This window comes from Rissa tridactyla, chromosome 7 (genome assembly GCF_028500815.1).
Source record: "Rissa tridactyla isolate bRisTri1 chromosome 7, bRisTri1.patW.cur.20221130, whole genome shotgun sequence".
Lineage (NCBI taxonomy): Eukaryota > Metazoa > Chordata > Aves > Charadriiformes > Laridae > Rissa > Rissa tridactyla.
Window position 1 is genome coordinate 17,846,864 of NC_071472.1, and position 20,351 is coordinate 17,867,214.

The 20,351-nt window shown below is 46.3% G+C and overlaps 2 protein-coding genes across 7 annotated transcripts in view; one reads left to right on the forward strand and one right to left on the reverse strand.

Annotated features, from left to right (window-relative positions):
- Positions 1-5,535, reverse strand: part of USP37 (ubiquitin specific peptidase 37) — a 35,948-nt gene extending 30,413 nt beyond the window's left edge. Inside the window, exons 1-4 of one of the 5 annotated variants that reach the window (XM_054209055.1) lie at positions 5,493-5,535; positions 4,655-4,852; positions 891-1,062; positions 238-338 (exon numbers count right to left, since the gene is read on the reverse strand). In XM_054209055.1, coding sequence (XP_054065030.1) covers positions 238-338; positions 891-1,062; positions 4,655-4,810 — 429 coding nt within the window. In that variant the 5' untranslated portion in view covers positions 4,811-4,852; positions 5,493-5,535. Of the gene's footprint in view, positions 1-237; positions 339-890; positions 1,063-3,075; positions 3,188-4,654; positions 4,853-5,038; positions 5,102-5,492 lie in introns of those variants that run through there. The other 4 variants (XM_054209057.1, XM_054209054.1, XM_054209056.1 and 1 more) reach the window with 4 other exon arrangements.
- Positions 5,536-5,693: 158 nt separating this feature from the next.
- CNOT9 (CCR4-NOT transcription complex subunit 9) lies at positions 5,694-20,307 on the forward strand. Of its 2 annotated transcripts, none has more exons than XM_054209607.1 (8): positions 5,694-5,822; positions 10,539-10,718; positions 11,820-11,935; positions 13,247-13,356; positions 14,137-14,246; positions 15,188-15,286; positions 17,797-17,888; positions 18,596-20,307. In XM_054209607.1, the coding sequence occupies exons 1-8, from the start codon at positions 5,799-5,801 to the stop codon at positions 18,762-18,764; spliced, it is 900 nt and encodes a 299-aa protein (XP_054065582.1). In that variant the 5' UTR covers positions 5,694-5,798; the 3' UTR covers positions 18,765-20,307. The 2 variants fall into 2 exon arrangements, with proteins under 2 accessions (XP_054065582.1, XP_054065580.1); XM_054209605.1 differs by having other exon boundaries at positions 17,797-17,887; positions 18,589-20,307.
- The last annotated feature ends 44 nt before the right edge of the window (positions 20,308-20,351 follow it).

Genomic DNA, 20,351 nt, shown 5'->3' on the forward strand with positions numbered 1-20,351 from the left:
TCTTCCACAGCCAGACACTGACCTTTCTTATTCACACAGAATGCATGGCTCCTCACGAGCAAGACACACCGTTGCCAACCACCCTGTATACATCTATTCCAAGCCCTCTAGATTACAAAGACTTTGGATGCAAAATGAGTATTTACCGTGCTATTACAACATACAATAAGAGAACGAGAGGAGGAAATGAATGAAATAAAATTAAAGGAGAGGAAAAATCTGAACAATTAAACAAACCTGGTTCTCTATATAAGAGAATTGCCTGTTAGTTTCCTTCTGTGTGGTCCTGCTGCCCAGAACACCTCCAAAGCTGCCAGATCCCTGAGAGGGTTTCCCAGCTGACAGGAAAAGTACACAACATTTTATCTGATCGTCATTTAACTGATTGGCATTCTTATTTGTAAGATGTTATTTAGCTGGAGTTGATTTTGGAAGGGACACACTAGGTTTCTTGCCAACAGACAGTATGATACTCTGAGTGCGCAGACATAAGCACATGTTTATGGATATCCCTTATATTGGTCATTTACTCAGTTGGCAGTAAAGTTCCTACCCGTAAAAAGAACAAAATAAAACAAAAGTTAAAAAAAAGGAAAGGGACTATGCGCCTGCGTGATTAACAGACAAGAGTTTTTCAAATATCAACATTCTTACAACATAAACAATCCCTACATGTTTAATCTCTGCTTATTGTTCAGTGTGACAAAGTGACATTAGCAGCAAGGCATATAGCAAAAATTGAGGTTCAGCACGAGAAAGAAGCATTTACACAAAGGTGAAGAGTCAGTAACACAAGGAGGACAAAATCACTAAAGGTGAAAAAAAAAGAAAACACAGCACCAACCCCTCTCCAAACTGCGATTAACATGATTTACAACAATTGCACTTACCAGTATGAACCCTGTCTTGATGGACCGCATCCAAATACATCCGCATTTCATTTGCATCTTTAAATGGTACCTTATCAATCGTCAGGAAGCTGGTATCCTTTAGCGTTAGCATCAGGCAGCACAGTTTTCTACCATTTGGTCTTAAGGTCACAGTTTTAATATTATGGCTTAGCTGAAAACAAGAAAGTGACTATAAACATCAATCCATTTTTAAAAGGCCAAAACACTTACAAATTCAAACAAAACACTTCAAAGAGAGAGGGTAAGAGGCACTTGCACCAAAATACTTCTTGGTCCATTTCAAGCAAACACTAAGCCTCACAGAATTAATGCAATCAGTTATCTTGGAGGCTGACAGGACTGAAAGGACAGTATCATTACAGCTCATTGGTTCCTATATTCCTGGAAAAGCCTTCTGAAACTTATTTTGCTATTGAGCGTGACATTTTTGAATGTGAAGGAGCAAGAGCTTCATGCAGTCCAATTTAGCTGTCTGAAACTTCCACATCAAGTTTGAAATATAATTTAATTTAAGATGGGGAAAGTTTTAAACATTAAGTACAAACTTCTACTCACCTAATAGTTTGCTCACAGGAAAGACAGATTTGACATAGCTTAAAAAATTTGTTGAGGGAGTAAGTCAATAAGAAACTTGCTTAGTCTATATGCAACATTATAGCAATTAAGTGGTGTCAAAACTTTCAGGGTTATGGTCAAGCACAAGAATTTTAATAAGAATTTGTGCTCCCTAATAATGCCGGTGCTACTTTATTATAGAATTACTTAATTGTCACTTCATGCTAAACCACCTATAAGAACTGGCTGCTCAGCAAAGGCTCTACTATTCACGCAGGTTGAGGGTAACTCCTAAAGCAAAAGAATGTCTCACACCTGCAGGCTGCATGGAAGTTCAACAACCCATATCTAAGCACACCCTCATTTTCAATTCCCTTGTCCTTTTTCACTTAATTCTTCATTTTGTTGCTGCTTCTTTAGCCTTGCCTAAGATCGGGCACTAGCTACACAATGACCTCTGTGCCAGTATATTGCTATACTCAGTGCTTCATGCAAGATTGGAAACCACAGCCAAGGTCACCAGGCACAACACAGGACATGGTAAAATGCTGCCCATCAGATTGGAGTCTTCGCCTAATTTGGCCTGACCTGCATACTGCCATACTACTGACCTAAATAACGATGTTGAATTAATAGAGTGTAATTAGTGTTCATGTCTAACACAAAAGTTTCGCTATACGTTGCTCTAAAACCTGGCTTGCCTCCTTCAAATTACACACAAGTTTAAAAATAAAAATTATTCCCAATTTTTATTTAAATTTATTCAGGTCTATAAAAGACTGAGATAGTAAGAGGTACTCCGCGTCCATCAGTGACATTTCTTTTTTTCTATGCAGATCTCTAGCTTCTTGGAAAGTCAATCTAGACACAGCAGTTTATAAGAAAGTCTGGAAAAACACCTCAATCGGAAAATAAGGGTTTATTTTGCTGGGAAAATCATGCTTCTGAAATACTTTGTGCTCAATCCTTGTACTTTGGCGATTTTTTGGGGAGGATGGTTGTTTTGTTGTGGGTTTGTTTTTTTTTTTTTAAATATAAGCTAAAAATGCCTTCAAAGACCTAAGAATTGAAAAGGGCGCTCCAAATTTTTCATCCTCTCCTAAAATACTAAGCCCAGTGCAAAGGGATTACAGTTACTTCACCACCTCAGTGCAAAACAACCTATTTCAACTCAAAATGCTATTATGAGAGGGCTCCATCCATACTCTCCATGCACTTGTTATGACCCAGTCAGTGCCACAAAGTCTTGGGAGGTGGGGGTAAACAAAGTATTTCTCTTAATACTTATCTAGCATCTAGGACAACTTAGCCAAAGCCCTGAAACATCATCAAAACGTATCATTTGACGTAAGATATTTGATGATGCACCAGTCACTGTAGAAAGAAGTTTAACCCTGGATCCATTCAAATGTTCCATTACAGAAAAGGGAAAACACGTGGGTAAATCACCCACTTTTATCCCAGAGCAACTTGTCAAAAAAAAAAAAAAAAAAAAGAGAACGCTACTTTCTAAAGCAAAATTATCAGGAATTTGCCACACCTGAAGCAGCAGGCAAGAGCACTGTGACAGACTGGGGCCAGCTCACACAAACTACACTCAAGCACATGCCTGCAGCACAAGGGGCAGGCAGCTCTCCCTGCCTGCGGCTCGCTCCCACCAACACTCTGGTGCTGGTGTCCTGTGTTGCTTCAAGATGAACAGGACCAGAAAGCAGATTCCACTGAAAAATAACCACCATCCAGACAAAAACAATAGGTGTAAAGATGCAGCATTTCCTCCTCCTCCTCCGCTGCGGTGCCAGCTGCATGGTGCCCTATTACCCCCTCCACCAGATCTCGCATTTGGTCCTTTCCCCAAATTAATTCACATGAAAACCATCCACTGAGCTCACAGAGAGATCCGATGAATGCCAGAGCCAGCACATGTAAGAGGCTGGGAACAAAACCTGCCCCTTTAGGCCATGGCAAGCTGTTCCATAGGCTCATCCTCCCCATGGAACCACCTTTCGAGTCACTGTCACACAACGTCAACACTCATCCAGGCACAAAAGAGCGCGTGAGAACAAGCACCCAGGGAAGGTACAAGGAGAACAGGAGATCAGTCTTCTCAGAAGCAACGCGGTCCAACACTGGATTAAATCAAACGTGCAGTCACAGCATCACACGTTGATAAGGCAGACGATCCTTTTCAAGTCTTCAGTAACAGAGTTAGGAACTACCCACAGCTAACGATTTTCTCACACCTTGATTCCGAGAGCAACACAGCCTGCCAAATTCTTTGCTGAGACTTTTCAGCACACTAAGGCAGCAAAACCTGATCTTTCAAAAATAAAGTGAACTTTTTTCACCAAGTCCTCACACAGAACTAAATGGCTCAGAGAAAAGTCTGGTGAACACTACTGATGAAAAGCAACAGTGGCATGAAAAAGCAGAAGCCAACATTTAGATCAGTTTACAAAGTTACTAAATAAGATAGGATTTTTTTTTCCAACTGGTCTTACATACTCTACATATTTTTAAGTCATATGGAAATTTCTTACAGGAAAACACTCCTTCACATTCTTTTTGGGGCATTTTGCACAAAAAACCTAGGAAGACTGAGCTGAAAACAACAGTAGAATGAAAAAAAAAAAGGCAATTTAGTCTGAATGTTGCAAGAGACACTTTAACAGTGATCTGCATCAGTCTCCCAGTGAGGAAACCACATTGCCTGACATTTTTAAAACCTAAAACTGTAACAACTGCTTTTCAGCAGAGTCTTGTATAAACAAGCAGAAAGGTTACAAGTGTGTTAACACAAATGCTCTTCAGCTGTGAAAACTGCTAGCACAAAGCGTTCAGGATCTTCACCTGCAGATTCTGCAAATGGACCGGTAACAGTAAGGTTACACATTCCAAGAATCTAAAGATATGAGCCATGATGCTATGTACTTTGGTAACTTTTTTCCTGCTTTTTGGTTTTTCCCATTCAGTGGTATCTCGATGCTGACCTCGATGGATCCTTTAACAATACACGGGAATAATTTACAAAAGAGCTACACAAAGGGATTAGTGTTCAGGAAACGAGGAACAAGATGCTGTGACAGAGGGAAGTTTGTGTGACACTTAATAGCCTTGAAGAAGACAGCTGTTCACAAAAGAGCACAATCCATGCACTGCTCAAACAAAAGCCTTAATATTTGGTGTACCTGAAATGTCTTTGGAATTCCTCCAACATTGTAGTGAACCACTAGACTCACTTTGTTGTCCTTCTCCACAATTTCAAAGCTCCCTTCTTTCCACTTTGTAATCCCAGTCTGCATGCTGCGCATCCGGACAGGTCCGTGCACCTTGAGCGGAGCCATGCTTTCTCACGGGAAAGAGCGAGCGCACTCCACCTTTAAAACCTGTTAAAAAAGGAGAAACACATAACTGGGCAGGCCAAAGAGTATTTACAGAGAGAGAGAGATGTAAATGTGGATTAAAGTTTCTGTGGAAGCTTGGTAGAAGTGTTTGGCCGGCATTTTTAAACGCAGTGAAGGAAAGTTAGACAGGAGGAAACTTCAGCTTAATAAACTTAAGATTAATAAAACCTCTCCCACTTTGGTCAGCAACACGCCGATCCCTCAACTGCTGCGAGCCGAGCCGCCGCAACCCACAGAACTTCTCGGTAACACTTAAAGCGACTTAAAACGAGAAACAGTCGTGTCCCCCCCAACACACACGCGCGCACACCGCCGCGGGCTCCCGGTCAGCACGGCGGGGGTGGGGGGAAGAGGGGGTTATTTTAAATAATTTTAAAAAATAAATTAATTAGAAGAAATGAATGAAGCGGCCCCGGGAGGGGCCGCGGAGGAGGGTCCCCCTCACGGACATGGTGACGCGGAGGGGATGAGGGCCGCGTCTCCCGCCTCGTCGCTCCGGGGCCGCTCCCGGGCCGGGCCGCCGTGAGGAGAGGCGCCGTACGGCGGCCCGGCCCGGGAGCGGCCCCGGAGCGGCGAGGCGGGAGGTAGGAAGGCGAAGGGGGGGGGGTCCGAGCCCCGGTACCTGCGTCCCGGTGCCGCTGAGGGGGAGGGGGGGAAGGGGAAGGGGGGGGGGGCGGCGGCGGCGGATGGCGGGAACCGGCCAGCAGCGCCAGACACCGCACGCACGCACGCTGACGTCAGCGCGGCGGCGCGCATGCGGCTTAGCCCCCGCCCCACCTGCGCGCATGCGCGCAGCCCTCCGCTCACCCCCCTCCCCCCCGCGCGCTATCCCAGCATCCCTTGCGCGCGGGGTGAGGGGTCAGGGCGGGTCTTGGGTCGATGGCGGCGGCCTCCTGAGGCGGGCCCGGCATTGAGCGCTGCTCCCACCATGCACAGCTTGGCCACGGCCGCGGTGAGGCGCGGTTCCGTGCTCCGGTGGGGCGTGGGTGGGGTTGGGGATGGGACCCCGGTGGCGCTAGGCCGCGCGGGGAGCGGGTCTATGGGGGGTTGTGGCCTCCTTCCCCTCAGCGCCCCGGTGGCGGGATGGCTTTGGTAGTGGGTAGGCCTCCTTGTCCCAGCTACTCCCCTGTGGGCTCCTGTGGACCTCCCCGTGGCGGCCGTGGCTTTATCTGCTGCTTGTGGGGACTGTGTGGCTCGCACAGGGGCCAGGAGGGCTTCCCTGCTGGGTCCCTGGGCTGTCCTCCTCCTGCCCGGCGTGTATCACATAGGCTTTTCCCTCCTTCCCTCCTGCCGCCCTCCCTCCTTGCGCCTGGATGCCTCCTGTGTGCCTAGACACCCACTCTATTTTCTGGGGAGCTCTTTTACTTTTGGTCTTGACTGCAGAGGGAAAGAGGAGGTAGCAAAAAGTTCCTCAGGGCGGCAGGGAAGCGGGAGGAAAGGCAGAGACTGCCTGTTCCTTCTTTCCTTTTTCCCCAGTACCTTGCAGTGCTGTGTGTAGCTGGTGCTTGATGTCCTCCCTCTCAGGAAGCTGCCGTGGTGGGATGGGATGCTGCCTGATGTTCAGGCTGGTGGGAGTGGAATGGTATCTTGGCTGGTTGGGTTAAAAAATGGAAGCTGAGTTTGAATGTGTGTGGTTATTGCATCTTATCTGCCATCTGAGCAGGTTTGTGTTTTGTTTTTCCCTTCTGCAAGTGCACGTTCATTGCATGTGTAAGGCTTCCTAGAGTTGATTGAGCCTCTGGTGTGTATTGGGTTTGGGAGGTATATTGCAAGACCAGCAGTTACGGCTGTTTTCAAATGACCTTTGCTCAAAGATCTGCTTAGACTAACAAGAGTGAGTAAAGTACTTATGAACAGGAGTTAAGAGAACTTTTTAAGTCTTCCCACTTTGTTTGAGTGTTCGAGACTTTAAATTGGTTCTTGGAGTGCTGGCAAATACTTCTGGTTTAAAGTGACACTTTAGTGACACTGGAGCATAGAAGGGTATGCAAGATCATAAAGAACTCTCTTAATCAGCATTTACATTTTTATAACAATGTAATTCCTAAGTGCTTGTTGAAATGCATGAGGGACTGTTGTATCTTCCATTAATCCTCTATCTGTGTTACAAAATAATCTGTTTCAGGAATAGAAATCAACTTGGGGACTCACTTAAATGTATATTTAATTTATATGTAATTCATGCCACCTGGTGGTTCTGTATTGAAGTGTTTCCTACCACAGTTGGTTAGTATGCTTAGACTAAAGGTGACAGAGAAGGCTGGCTCTGGAGATGTGCTTGGGAGCTGCAGTAAATAACATTACCTCTTAGTAGGGTCATGAATTGGCTCAGGAATCTCTTTGGGTGTTGTGAGTGCTGTTGCGATAAAGCTGTGGTAAGCCAGAGCATTGGTCTTTATAAAGTTGTTGTGGTTTAACCCCAGGCAGAAGCTAGGACCGCGCAGCCACTGTCTCACTCCCCCAGTTGGGATGGGGAAGAGAATGAGAAGAGTAAAAGTGAGAAAACTCGTGGGTTGAGGTAAAGGCAGTTTAATAAGTAGAACAAAAGCCACGCACACAAGCAAAGCAAAACCAAGGAATTCATTCGCTGCTTCCCATCATCGGGCAGATGTTCAGCCATCCCCAGGAAAGTAGGGCTCCATCACACGTATCAGTTACTTAGGAAGACAAGCACCGTAACTCCAAACGTCTTCCCCCTTCCTTTTTCTTCTCCTAGCTTCGTATACTGAGCACCATGTCATATGGTATGGAATATCCCTTCACTCAGTTGGGGTCAACTGTCCTGGCTGTGTCCCCTGCACTTCTTGTGCATCCGCAGCCTACTCTTTGGTGAGGCTGTGTGAGGAGCAGAAAAGGCCTTGACTGCTTAGCAACAACCAAAACCATCAGTGCGCTATCATCGCTTTCATCCCAAATCTAAAAGATAGCACTATACCAGCTGCTAGTAAGAAAGTTAACTCTATCCCAGCTGAAACCATGACAACAGTGATGCTGGTGGCAGAGCTGACACTTCTGTTTCAGACCTGAAGACAGCATAATGTGCTAGAGGCTCGAGAACAGGCTAAAACTAATAAATATAGCTGTAACTAGCAGTAAGGCGTTGAAAGCTCAATACAAACCTGCTATTGAAATTCAAAGTTCATTTTGAGTTGGTGATCCATCAAAATAGTTTAAAAAGCACAGGTATCCAGTTAGTTGATGTTCTACTTTAGTTGACCAGTACTTTTACCGTTTGCCTAGCAGCCACTGCTCAATTAGGAAGAGAAAGCCAGTTGCCTAAATCCGGTTTGTTGGAGGTGTAATTGGGCGTGCATATTTGAGGTAGTGCCGTTTCTGTTGAGGAAGGTGTTACAAGATCTTTCATGATGCAAAGGTGGCTAGTTTGTGCTGTGTTGAGAACTTTTGCTCTCCCTGTTTGGAAAAAAAAAAAAGCCTGCCTCGCAGGGTTCTGTCTCGGAGCTTGCAGGATTTGTGTGTAGCCCTCAGGGTTCCCCAGAATTTTGGGTTTTAGAGGGAGAAGGGGGAACAACAATAAAGTAGGAGATTAGGAAAAAATGTATCTTTCAATTTAAACTAAAATGAGAGGAGCAACCGTAGAGCCTGTGAAAAGCAGTTAGTTCTGGCTAAGACAGATATTGGATATCATAAACTTAATTGTGTGGAAAATCTACTTAGTGTTCTCTAGGGATCACAAACACATGATTGTGCTTTTAAAGGGTCGATGTATTTAAGCTTACAGGAACTGAAACTTCCAGTGAGTCTAGAAAAATAGATGGAAGCTTTAGATAACACAATTGTAACAACATTATTGCTACACTGCTTGTCACTCTACCATCCCAAATGAAAAGAAATGAGCTTTGTTCATTCTCTCTCTCTCTTTCTGAGCTTCAGTGTTGGAGTTGCCATTGGAATTGCACTCCCAGCTATAAGAGCACAATAAATTTCTCAGTATTACTAATTTACTGTGAAGTTCTGGGGAAAAAAAATAAAATTGAGTAGACGAGAAAAAAGAGGATAGGAGGAAAGATGAAGAGCTAAAAAGGTATTTGACCCCCAAGAGTGTAGGGATTGCTAACAGCACATTGGCTTATATATAGACATTTACGTGAAATAATACGATGGAAGTGGCTGGGGGAGAGAGAATCACATAGCTGGGGAAGAATCTCTTTGGACATGACTATAGATATAATATGTGGATGAACGAAGAAGGGAAACCTTTGCAGAAATAGAGACAGAAAGCTCTGGATGTGCCTGCCAAAGATTAATAAGTCTCCCTTCATCCCTCCTGCAGTTCTGGGAGCCTGACTCTGGCATATAGTTTCAGGTTAGGTTACAGCCACTTTCAATTCCTGAACTCCTTTGTGTTCTCTTCAGTGCCTCAGTGAGCTGCTTAGTAGTAGTGTTGTTGTCAGTGTGGTACAGGCAGCGCTCACATCTGTTGTGGTAAGTGCATGAAGAGTTTCAGTCTGAGTTCTAAAAAAAAGAAATGAAATATGGTCCATTCTCTGTTCCCAGCTGTGATTGCCGTACACTTGGGGATGCTGGTTGCATGCAGGCTAGCTCTGGAGCAGTAGCATACCAACAGGGCTGTGCTTTACTTGAGTAGTAAGCGCTGTGGCAGAATGTTTGAATAGGTTCTGAACTGGCTTTTGGAAGCATTCACACAGGAGGTTTTAATGTTGATGTTTGTCTTCCTCACAATTTTGTATCTGAATCACCAAAATGTCTGGTTAGGAAGCCTGCTGAGCGTTTGTTTCCACCTTGAGTACTGCTTGTGCCAGTAGAGGCATGAGATGAACTTACATTGAAAGACTTGTGCCTTGCCCTCTCCACAGAGACTATGCAACAATTCCACAGTCCTCCTTTCTCTTCCTTTCCTTCCCAGTGCTCCCTCATTTTTTTTTGGCTTGAAAACTTGTTGGCCTTGATGCTGTTCTTTCCCTGATGTTCCAAGAAAGACAGAAGAGAAATCATGCGTTTCTCCTAAGTAGTAGAAAATGTGCCTTGACTGCGAATACAAATCTGCCCTTCCCTGGGTTTATTTTGAACAGGAATTTTTGCACAAAATCAGTCTTGAAAAATTCCCTTTTAGCTCCATGCATGTAAACAAGATACATAGGATGAGATACATAGGAGAATTTTTCTAGTATTTGTATGAATATTTTTCTCATGTACGTTGAGTGAATCCGATTGGCAGGTTCCAATGTCCTGGATGTTTTTGGAGAGGTAGTGTCTGCTTTACTTTGAGTTTGTGGAAGCTTGTACTTGAAGCATGAAATGAATGTGTGCTAAATGCAGGTGGGGCAAATTATAGTTGGCTAAAGTATGTGTGACCTCCCTGGGAGCTCTGCTGGCACAGACAGGTAGCAGCATGGCTGTCTTATATTGCTGAATGAAGTTACAAGGTACTACTTGATAGGCTGATTATGAAAGACTGTCCTAATGAGTCAGGCCAGAAAGTAAAACCTTTGTATTTCAAATAGGCGAAATAATAAGATTAATCTAAGGAAGGGATCCATATCCAGAACATCTTAATACAGCTTTAATTCCTCCACCCCCAGTCAGGAGTTTCTTGAGCACTTTTTTGCTTATCTGCCAGGTTGTGGGAAGGGTTTGGGTGAGATTTGAGTAAAATGTTTGGACTGAAGTTTTCTCGTCTCCCTCCCAGCCTGTGCCAACAGCGCTGGCTCAGGTTGACCGTGAAAAGATCTACCAGTGGATCAATGAGTTGTCCAGCCCTGAGACGCGAGAGAATGCGCTGCTGGAGCTGAGCAAGAAGCGTGAGTCCGTGCCTGATCTTGCCCCGATGCTGTGGCACTCATTTGGCACAATTGCAGCGCTCCTTCAGGTGGGTAGGACTGGTGGCATCTTTATTCTGTGGTGCAGCACCAGCACATTGCAGAGCTTGTGCACCCATGGGGCAGATCTGGGGAGGCACTGGTGGGGTCCCTTATTGCCATTGCTGGGAGTATGGTGTGTGTTGGATCGTGTGGTGAGGGGAGCCGAAGTGGGAAGCCCATTTGCCGTTAATCATCACTAGCAAGCTGATGTGTGCAGAGACTGTAAGATTTCTATTTAGACGGCTTGTGTAGTTGGAAGGGGAACAGGTGAGTTCTTGGGTATATGAGGTCCCTGTGGATCACATTCTGCTTATTTTCATACAGTGTCATAGCAGAGCCACAACAGTCTTACTTGTAAGATCTCTGGTTTGATTTGTTTTGCATGAGCTTGAGCACTTCCTGGTCAGAAGGTTGCCCTTGCAGGGAGCCCGCTGGAAGGGCAGCAGGGGAATGGAATGCTGCTCACTGCTCCAGAGATCCTTACAAGGGAATGTACCTGCATTTCATGTTAAACTGAGCAGCAAAATACTCTACAGCTGATGACTGGCTCTCTCTCAGTGCTGAATCTAGTAATTTCTTTCGAAGAAGGAAAGAAAAGAGTGCAAGATTGGCAATGTCAAACTGTTCTCAGAGTGGCCCTGAAACAAGTGAAGAAAATTAGAAGGGAACTGTAGTTGGAATCAGTCAGATTTCTGAATCGGATTTTTCGCCCTCAGCTGCTTCCTCTGCATTGAGTTAGAAGAGTACCAGCAGCTACAGTATGAATAGAGTGGGTGTGCTTTGCTTCTAGGCACAAGAACAGCACTCCTCTTCGATCTGGAAGTTGAAAACAAAGCAGTTCCTACACTAGTAAAGAGCCAGGAAATCAAATGAACCCTTTTTAAATGAAATTAAGGTTTGAATGCATTCCTGTGACTCCTTGTCAAATTGACTCTGATCCAGCTCTGCCCTTGCCTGGGCAGCATGGTGGCTGCCATGTAACTTTAAAGTGATGCTTGGTGAAAGCAGACTGTCATCTCCTGTCGTCATAGTTCCTTGCTGGGCAAGTGCTTTAGTGCAGCCTTCTGATGTTTTTCTCCTTTAACTCTTCTTCATCTCTTAATTTTTAGGAAATTGTAAATATTTATCCATCAATTAACCCTCCGACTTTGACAGCCCATCAGTCCAACAGAGTCTGCAATGCTTTAGCTCTACTACAGTGTGTTGCATCGCATCCTGAAACGAGGTAAGCGTTTCCAAGTGCATGAGTTTTGTGAGGTGTTGATGTTGACAGCTAAGCCTATCTGTCTGACTCCAGAAGTATGTAAGCTCCTCTCTTCTTTTTTACTGAGAGAAGTGGAACAGAGGACAGAGCTGGAAGATAGGCAGCTGCCTGCTGGTTTCACTTGTTTGCATGGATTATCAGGATGACAGCTTTATGGTGGACCTAAATGCATTGCATTCCCTGGATCATCCTAGGATCCTGCAAATTTCCAAAACATTGGGTTGTGGCACCTCCTGGGAGCCCAGCCAGAGATAAGGGTGCCTTTGTGCTGTGTGCAGGATCCTCGTTTTAATGAGCTTACAGTTATTTAGACTAGCTGCCCAAAGGGTGGAATGAGCAGGACTCTCCTTCCCAGAGACTGTGTGTGGCAAGGGAGCAGTAGTAGAGCCATGTCTGGAGTCCTCAGCCAGTGCCTGACTCGGGTTTTCTCAATCTGTGTCCAGCTGATGTCAGCAAGGGAAAAGAAGATGTTGGTTCAGCCAAAACCAGTAGCTAAAACTCAGAAGAAAACTACCCAGAGATATATGATTTCGTGCTTCTGTTCCTGATGAGGAGAATGTGCTGCATAGCTGAAATTGTTTTTCAGCTGCTGCAAAGTAGTGTTAAACAGCAACCCTCCATGAGGTGATATGCAAAGAAATAGGGTAGTTTTACTCCACACACCTTTACGTTTAAAGTTTGAAAACTGAAAACAGAGGAAGAATGTTGGATGATTATTCAAGAGAGCTTCCCTCTGTTGGCAAAGCAGTCTCCAGGTTTCTCCGTGCGGTCTGTTTTTTTTTGGCATTGTCAGAGGGCAGTGTGAGGACTTGGGGAAAGATGGCTGCACACATTTAAACTGTGGTAATGCCTAGACATCAGACAGTCTGGATTTCTGTCATGCAGAGGCTTTTTACATCTGCATTGTGGCTGACTGTCCCTGCCCATGGGTGCAGGTGAAATGCCTGCAAGGTGAAATGCAACACTGAATGTACAAAGCAGAGTGTTTTGGTGGCAGGAAGAGATAATAAAAACAACAGCATGTGCTCTCTTCCTGGTCATCTGGGAGCAGTGATGCAGGTAACTGACAGTTTACGTGTTAGGTTTTGTGCTGCATCCAGTACAAAGTTTACTTCATACCTTTCCATAAGAGACTGAACTGTTACCCTTTTTTGAGGAGCAGCAGCAACGGTGTCTATCAGGAACAACCTGAGGCTCTGCACGTTAACGCTGGATTGCGTGCTCACTTTGTGTTTCTCGTCTCTCATATTGGATGTTCTCCCTTTTCTACAGGTCAGCTTTTCTGGCGGCTCATATCCCTCTCTTCCTGTACCCCTTCTTGCACACAGTTAGCAAGACACGTCCATTTGAGTATCTGCGGCTCACGAGCCTCGGAGTGATTGGTAAGTGGCCAAACTAGCGCTGGAGCACTGGTTTCTTACCAAGTTGGCTGCGGTTCATGCTGTGGGTATAGAGCTGCATGACCAAAATCACAGGTCTCTCTTTATTGGGATCTTTTGAGTCTTGTAGTATTAACAGGAGGAGCTGCTCCTTTTCCATCAGTAGTGGAGGCAGATTCCTCTTAGTGTGTAGAAACTGGGCCTTTCACTAATAACAAAACACTGGATGTATTGTCAAAAATATGTTTCCTGTGACTACAAGCACCTGCAGGCTTGTTGAGCCTTCCCCCTCAGCCCAGCCAGATAGATACTGGGGTGGGTGGGTGCAGACTGGGCTTTCTTTGGGTTTTTGTCATTGATTGACTTGGGTGTATTTGCCCTGTCTTCCCCTTATCCTGGTTTGTTGTTTTTTTTCTTCTTTCTGCCGAAAACATTTCTTTCTCAATGCATAATGAGGGTCTTAAAATGCATTTCTTCTTCTCAGAAGTCACTGTGGGTGACATGATCCTCTTGTGTTTTTGTTACCACTGGGGGAGAGCCAAGAATGCATCCCCTTTCTGAAAAACAAACAACCCTTCAAACCCAGCTTCATTACTTTTATGCTGCCGAAATGATTTCTTCTCCAGCCATGTGCTGCAGCATACTTAGGATGACAGTTGCTCTGCCTGCTATTCAGACCTAATGATTTTGAGGGAGGACACAGTACAGGACCTCTTTGGAAGTGAGATTTTTTTTTGAAGCAATTTATCATTTATTGATTTTGGTCTTTGTTTTTCTTTCAAGGGGCCTTGGTGAAAACTGATGAGCAAGAGGTGATAAATTTCTTATTGACAACAGAAATTATCCCTCTGTGCTTACGCATTATGGAGTCTGGCAGTGAACTCTCCAAAACGGTACCTATTCTTTTTGTACTAATTAAGACTTGTTGTTTATCTCTGGCTGTGACCTGCAGAGTTGGCTTGTGTCCTGTTGCAAATGCAGGGGCAACTCTGGGTGGAGTTTTTACCTCCTCAAAAACCAAACAAACCAAAACCACCAAACTAAGCTGGAGTTCCTGAGCTTGGTAGTTTTACTGGGAAAGACCTTACTGCTCTCAGCACCTGTTCCCTCCTTTGCAGCCCTGCAGAGTAACTTTCAGGGCTGAGTTGGATCAACTTTCCTTGGCCTGAGAGAACAAATGCTGTAGCTACGCAGTGCAGAGGTTGGGCAGCAGCTGTTAGTGATGGTTATGGGAATGTTCACCACACCGGGCCAGTTTGTTGTCTCCTCTGATCAGAGGCCTCTTTCCCCCATGAGCTCAGATCTGTGGTCAGACTGGTCCGATGACCCAGGTAGGCTGGCCATAGGTTTTATTCTGTGTGCATGTCTCTGGTGAAGCCTGCTGACATGGCTGGCTGAGGTTCTTCCAGAAAGTCATGTGTCTTGTGACGAATCAGTAATGCTCAAGATGAAAACTGAAACCAGCTTTCCATCTAGACGGCAGGGCCAAGCGACAGGTCCTTCCCCTGCTTCTTGCTCTATGACTAGTGTAGTGTGGCCGTAATCCTGAGGCTGTCCTGAGTGGCCCGGCAGTAGTTGCTGTCTTATGCAACCTTCATCCAGTCATCTTGTACAGACTGCTTTGTGTCCATTTCTTTAGTCAGAGATGCCAAGCATTGTGTAGCGTCCCGCATTTTCTTTTGGCTTTAAACTTTCACTGGTAAAGCATTTGGTGCCTGCTGAAAGGCCTTTCAGCTCTGGGACCGCCTTGAAAAGAACAGAGCACAAAGGCTGTCCCTTTTCAGGTTAGATGAGTTGTTCATATGCTTTCTTTTCTGCTTTTTTCACATTCTAGGTTGCTACCTTTATTCTTCAGAAAATCCTCCTGGATGACACAGGGCTGGCATATATCTGTCAGACTTACGAGCGGTTTTCCCATGTTGCCATGATACTGGTAAGACTATTTTGTTTCCTCTCTTTAAAAAAAGAAAAAAATAATGCTCTAGCAGCCAGGCTTCTTCAGCAGATGCTTTACTGCTCTCTGGCTGGAGCACAGGATGAGAGGGGCAGATCATTCTTGGGCTGACTGCTCGTGACACTGTAGCTCTCTGCTCCTGCTTGTTTCTTTTGTATATCTCTGATTTGCGTGTCAAGAGAACACATATTAGCTGTAATATACTAAGTCCCCAAGATAAACCAAGTAAACATCTCCAGAGAAGAAGAAGAGTTTTCAAGGTTGTTGGTTGGATGTGAATTTATTTAATTTCATGTGAGAATGGTCACGCAGCTCAGACTGTGGATCTATTTCCCATCTCTGCCTCCCACAACAGGTTGAAAGAGCAGCAGGTTAAGCAAAGGAGTAAGAGCAGGGCAAGCGTATATGATACTTGCCTTCGTAACAGTCTTGCAGCTGACAGCTGTTTTCAGCTTTGGATTTCTGAGGCCAGTTGTGGACTTTCTATGCAGTAACCCCCAGTGTTTGTCCTGTTCTCCCCTTGAACCCATGGAAGCCTTTTGTGTCCACAGTGTCCTTTACCGAGGAGTTTCACGAGTTTGCTGTTTGCTGCCTGGAAGGCCAACCTCCTTTTTTTCCTCTTTGAACCTGGCTCCTACTAGCTGCTGCTTATGACTCTAATTCTTGTGTTGGAACACAGAGAGAGCAGACAACTTTTGTCCATTCCCTGTCCCCTGTGAAGGAGAAGTTTGAGTACTCATAATTTGTTCATCCCAGGAGTAATAATCCCAATTCGAGCTTTATTATCTTTGAGTTTGCCAAGGGGAATACATGTCTGCCCTGGAATAGCTATTGTCGTGCTTTTGTGTTTGGTGGTTGCTTGTTTGCTTTTTAAAGAGCAGTCTCAGGAGAAGAAAATGCAGCATTAAGTTAAGCGTTTTGCAATGCTGGTTCTGTGCCTAAATGTTGATGCTTTTATTGGGAATAATTATTTGTCTGTCTGTTTTCCCAAACATAAAGAAAATGTTACCTCCTAATTCACCCCTAAACAGCAAAATATGAACAATTGTGAGCTGATATCCATAATATCCAATGTGATGTGATTTTTGCATTCAAGAAAAGGATCGGCTTTGATGAAAGTACATGTGGTTTGGGGGCAAAGTGAAGGATGCAATTAGAACCCCTGGGGTAGGGGAGAGGCGGGAAGGAGACCAAGGAAGAACCTGTGGCTGGGAAAGGTATGAACAGGGAAGGATGTGGGCCTGTAAAGCTGTGTTAGCACGGGAGAAGTCCTAGCTGTGGTATAATCCCACCAGTGGGTGAAGCACTGACATGGTTAATATTCCATAGCACTATGGAGAAAGATTAAAATGGTCATAGACATTTCTGTTCTCTATTTCAAAAATCGGGATAGCGTATTCCTGTCTCATGAGGGTGATGATTTACTTCCTTGTCTGCTGATAACAGAATAAGATGTTATGCATGTATTAGATGCTTTTAAAAGAGCGAGTTAGTAATTGCCATCTAGGAGCTGTCTGAGGAGCTCTCTGGCTTGTTGTTCTTTATTTCGAAGAAATATTGGTATCCTGGGAAACTGCTGAGAACAGGAAGCTTGGAAAAGGGCAGATAAGGGGGCCCTGCGAATTGCTAACTGCCTGAATATCCAAATACAGGTGAATTTGTCTAATGAAGAAAATGATTAGTGCTAGCCAATACAGTTTTACACGGAAAAAACCCAACTTGTTGGGCAGATCTGATGGACTCCTAAATATGAGGAAGCAGACTGTTAAAGTCCTTCAAAACAGGTGTGTGAGGGCGTCCACACTGTTTGCTAGGCTGCATGCATTCAAAGATGCAACCATGTGCAGTCTTACATAGTGTGAGAAATGGAGGCTGGGCTGGAGAGATCTGCCCTGGTCTTGCTTCCTGGTAATGGCTTAATGAAGGATGTGACAGAAAAACGAAATACAACTCTTGGGTGCGTGATAAGACCAGATGTGGATCTTACTATACGTGGTGTGGGTGAGCCCAGTCCTTCAGCATGGCTTCCCAGGCTATAGTTAATGTTTTAAAAGGGCATTGAAATGAAGGCAGCGCAGATGAGAACAGAGCTTGGGAACACACCTCACAGCGTGACTCATCCTGAGCTTATCAAAGTGTTTGGGATACAGTCACCTTCCTCCACGAGGAGGAAACCCCAGGTTCTCTTTAATCTAGCAGAGAGTTGGACCACTAAGCAGTCCTGGGGAGTTAAAAACAAAACAGAGATGAGACAAGCTTTCCCCGAGCTGCTGGGAGAATCCTTTGCAAGTCGTGGCTAGCTGCTCTTCTCAAAGGCATCTTGGCAAGTAGAGCGCTGGGCTCCACGCGAGGGCATCTAGATGAAAGGTAATGGGCTTTGATGTGTGGGAAGCCAGAGTGAGTGATCTAATGGTCTTTCCCAGTAGCTGCTGATTGTGAAGCTGCTCTTACAAAGACTTTAACTGGTGGCACTGGCCTCTGTCAAACAGGGTAAAATGGTCCTGCAGCTCTCCAAGGAGCCATCAGCACGTCTGCTGAAACACGTCGTCCGCTGCTACCTTCGCCTTTCTGATAACCCCAGGTAAACATTTTAGGAGTTTGGGCAGGGGCTTCTCCTATTCCCTTGGAAGTGCAGTTCTCCACAATGCCCATTCGGGGGGAGGGTCAAAGTTCCTTGTCTGTCCTTCCGTCACCCTTAGCTCAGTGTGGAAAATGGGTGGATTTTTTTTTTGGTCTGTTTGCTTTTTTTATTGCTAGTCCCAGGAGCTTTTATGGTACATGGGAGAAACGGTGACGGTGTGGGGCTTGTGCAGATTCAAGCTGTTCAGGTTACAACTGCCCGAGCTCAAATGTAGCTTGGACTAGGTATGAGGGAGGGACTGAGGTGTGGAAGGTATGCTATGCTCTCCCTCTTCTGCATCACGTGGCCTGTTGGCAGTAGAAACCAATAGATGAAATTCAGCTTGAAATCAGTTTGTATTCCCTCAGCTGATTAGCAGCTCTGCGCAGAGCCCCTGGGTATGTATCTGTTGTCTCAGCCTCTCCTGACATTGCGTGGCTCTTGACTGATGGGTGTCAGGGCAGAGGGCTTGGCTTGGTGGGGTCTAGTGTGAGGGATGGGAGCTGTGCTGGCTGGCCGCGTGCCATGTGCTGCTGCTCGGTGCTTTCCTTGGCTGGCCCCGCCAGCGAGACCCCCAGGCAAAGGAGCATCGTGTCCCCATGGTGTTTGTTCCCCTCTTGCCCCTGTGAGTTTATTTGTTGGGCCCTGTTTCTTGTCTCTTGATGTAGGGCACGTGAAGCTCTCAGGCAGTGCCTTCCTGACCAACTGAAGGACACCACCTTCGCCCAGGTCCTGAAGGATGACACCACCACAAAGCGCTGGCTTGCTCAGCTTGTCAAGAACCTGCAAGAGGGTCAAGTCACTGACCCACGGGGCATCCCTCTTCCTCCGCAATGACTGCTGGGGGGGTGGGGGACCAGGGAAGAAACAGCTCAGGTTTACAAAGAACCAGGAACAGGTGACCTCTTCATAACAAACTGGGCATGCCAGCTGGCTGCCGTCCTTTCGGACCATCCTGCCCAGCCAAAGGGCTGCTCTGTAGCAATGCAGCATGCCTCTGGGGATCGCAACACCAGCAAATGCTGATACCACAGCTTCAAAAAGAAAAAAATCAATAAAAACAATCTGTAAAGATCCCTGTCTCTCCAGGAGGCTTGGCTGGCATCTCTGCCCTCACCGCCAGGCAGGGGGTAGTGCAGATGTCTGCTCTTCAGCTAGCTCAGCCTCCACCCAAGCGGTGCGTGACACTGGGTGTGCGCACCATTGTCCCTCCAGTTCCTTGTCACTCCGTGTTTACACGTCTGTTTAGATGAGTGAGCTGAATAAAAGCTGATCCCGTTGTTTTATCCCCTCTTAAGACTGCTACTCAGCTGCAGGTAGCCTGGGGACAGCTTTCTTCCCTGCCAACACATCCTTGCTCCTGGCTCTGCATCTGGCTGGCGCAGTAAGCTTCTCTTCCTTTCCTTTGACGTGGAGGCAGTGGTTGGAGCTGGGCCACCGCGGTGCTCGCCCCAAGAGGAGGGGTGGATTACTTGCCATGAACCCACGCGTCATAAGCTTGCTTCCCAGGGCTCTGGGGGAGGAGAAGACAGCAGGACTGTGGCTCTTGCGCTGTAAATAGTGCGTTCCCGCAGCTAGCCAGCGGCTGGGAGCTGATGTGTGCTGGCCTCCCATCTAGTCCAGGTCCTGCCCAGCGGGGCTGCTGCCTGGCTCGTCAGACAGAGCTCAGTGTTAGGGAAGAACCTGCCCTGTGGTGGTCAGCAGGCCACTGACCGATAATCCCTTGCCGCAGAACAGCTGGGAGCAACATCCTGCGGGATCCAGGTATGCCGGCTTCCCTGCCCGCTGCTGCCTGCCAGGCGTCTCTCAGTCCTGGCCCCCCTCCCTTTTCCCCCCCCTCCTCCAGCTCATCTCTGCCAGCCGGCTGCATCCATTTCAAGCTTTCAAACCTGCCTTGGCGTCTGCCTCGGCCCCGCTGCAATTAAAGTGGACCAGCAGCCGCTTACCTGCCTTCCCAGTGCCGAGGGGTCAGTGTGGCTGCAGCAGGCTCTCTCAAAAGCAGCCGAGGAGCTGCCGGGCTCTGCTGCAGCACAGCCTGCTCTGCCTGCGCTTGGCTGCAGGCAGGCCTGGGCAGCTACTCGATTACTCTCCCCCACCCCACCCTCCTCGAGTAGCTCATTTTGCTGATCATCTGCGGTGTCGTGCCAACAGTGTCTTAAATCCCATCGTTTCCCTTCCCTCCTCCCCTCGCAGCCTTGCGTAACAAGGCCAGAGCATGGCCTCTTCCTTACCCCCGGGGTCCTGTTTTATAACCATCGCCTTCTTTTCCCTTCCTTACACCCTGACCTTGACAGGGTGTGAAAATGCTTCTGTTTGGTTTATTATTTTTTTTTTTCTTTTTGTAAGTTCGAATTAATAAATAATAAAACCCCAGCCAGCACAGATTGGTCCCTGTCTGGTCTCTTGGGGAGGGCAAATGGTGAG

Coding starts and splice junctions, on each gene's coding strand:
- CNOT9 (XM_054209605.1), top strand. CDS start 5,799: ATGCACAGCTTGGCCACGGCCGCG. Junction 10,719..11,819: donor CAATTGCAGCGCTCCTTCAG/GTGGGTAGGACT, acceptor CTTAATTTTTAG/GAAATTGTAAATATTTATCC. Junction 11,936..13,246: donor GCATCGCATCCTGAAACGAG/GTAAGCGTTTCC, acceptor CCTTTTCTACAG/GTCAGCTTTTCTGGCGGCTC.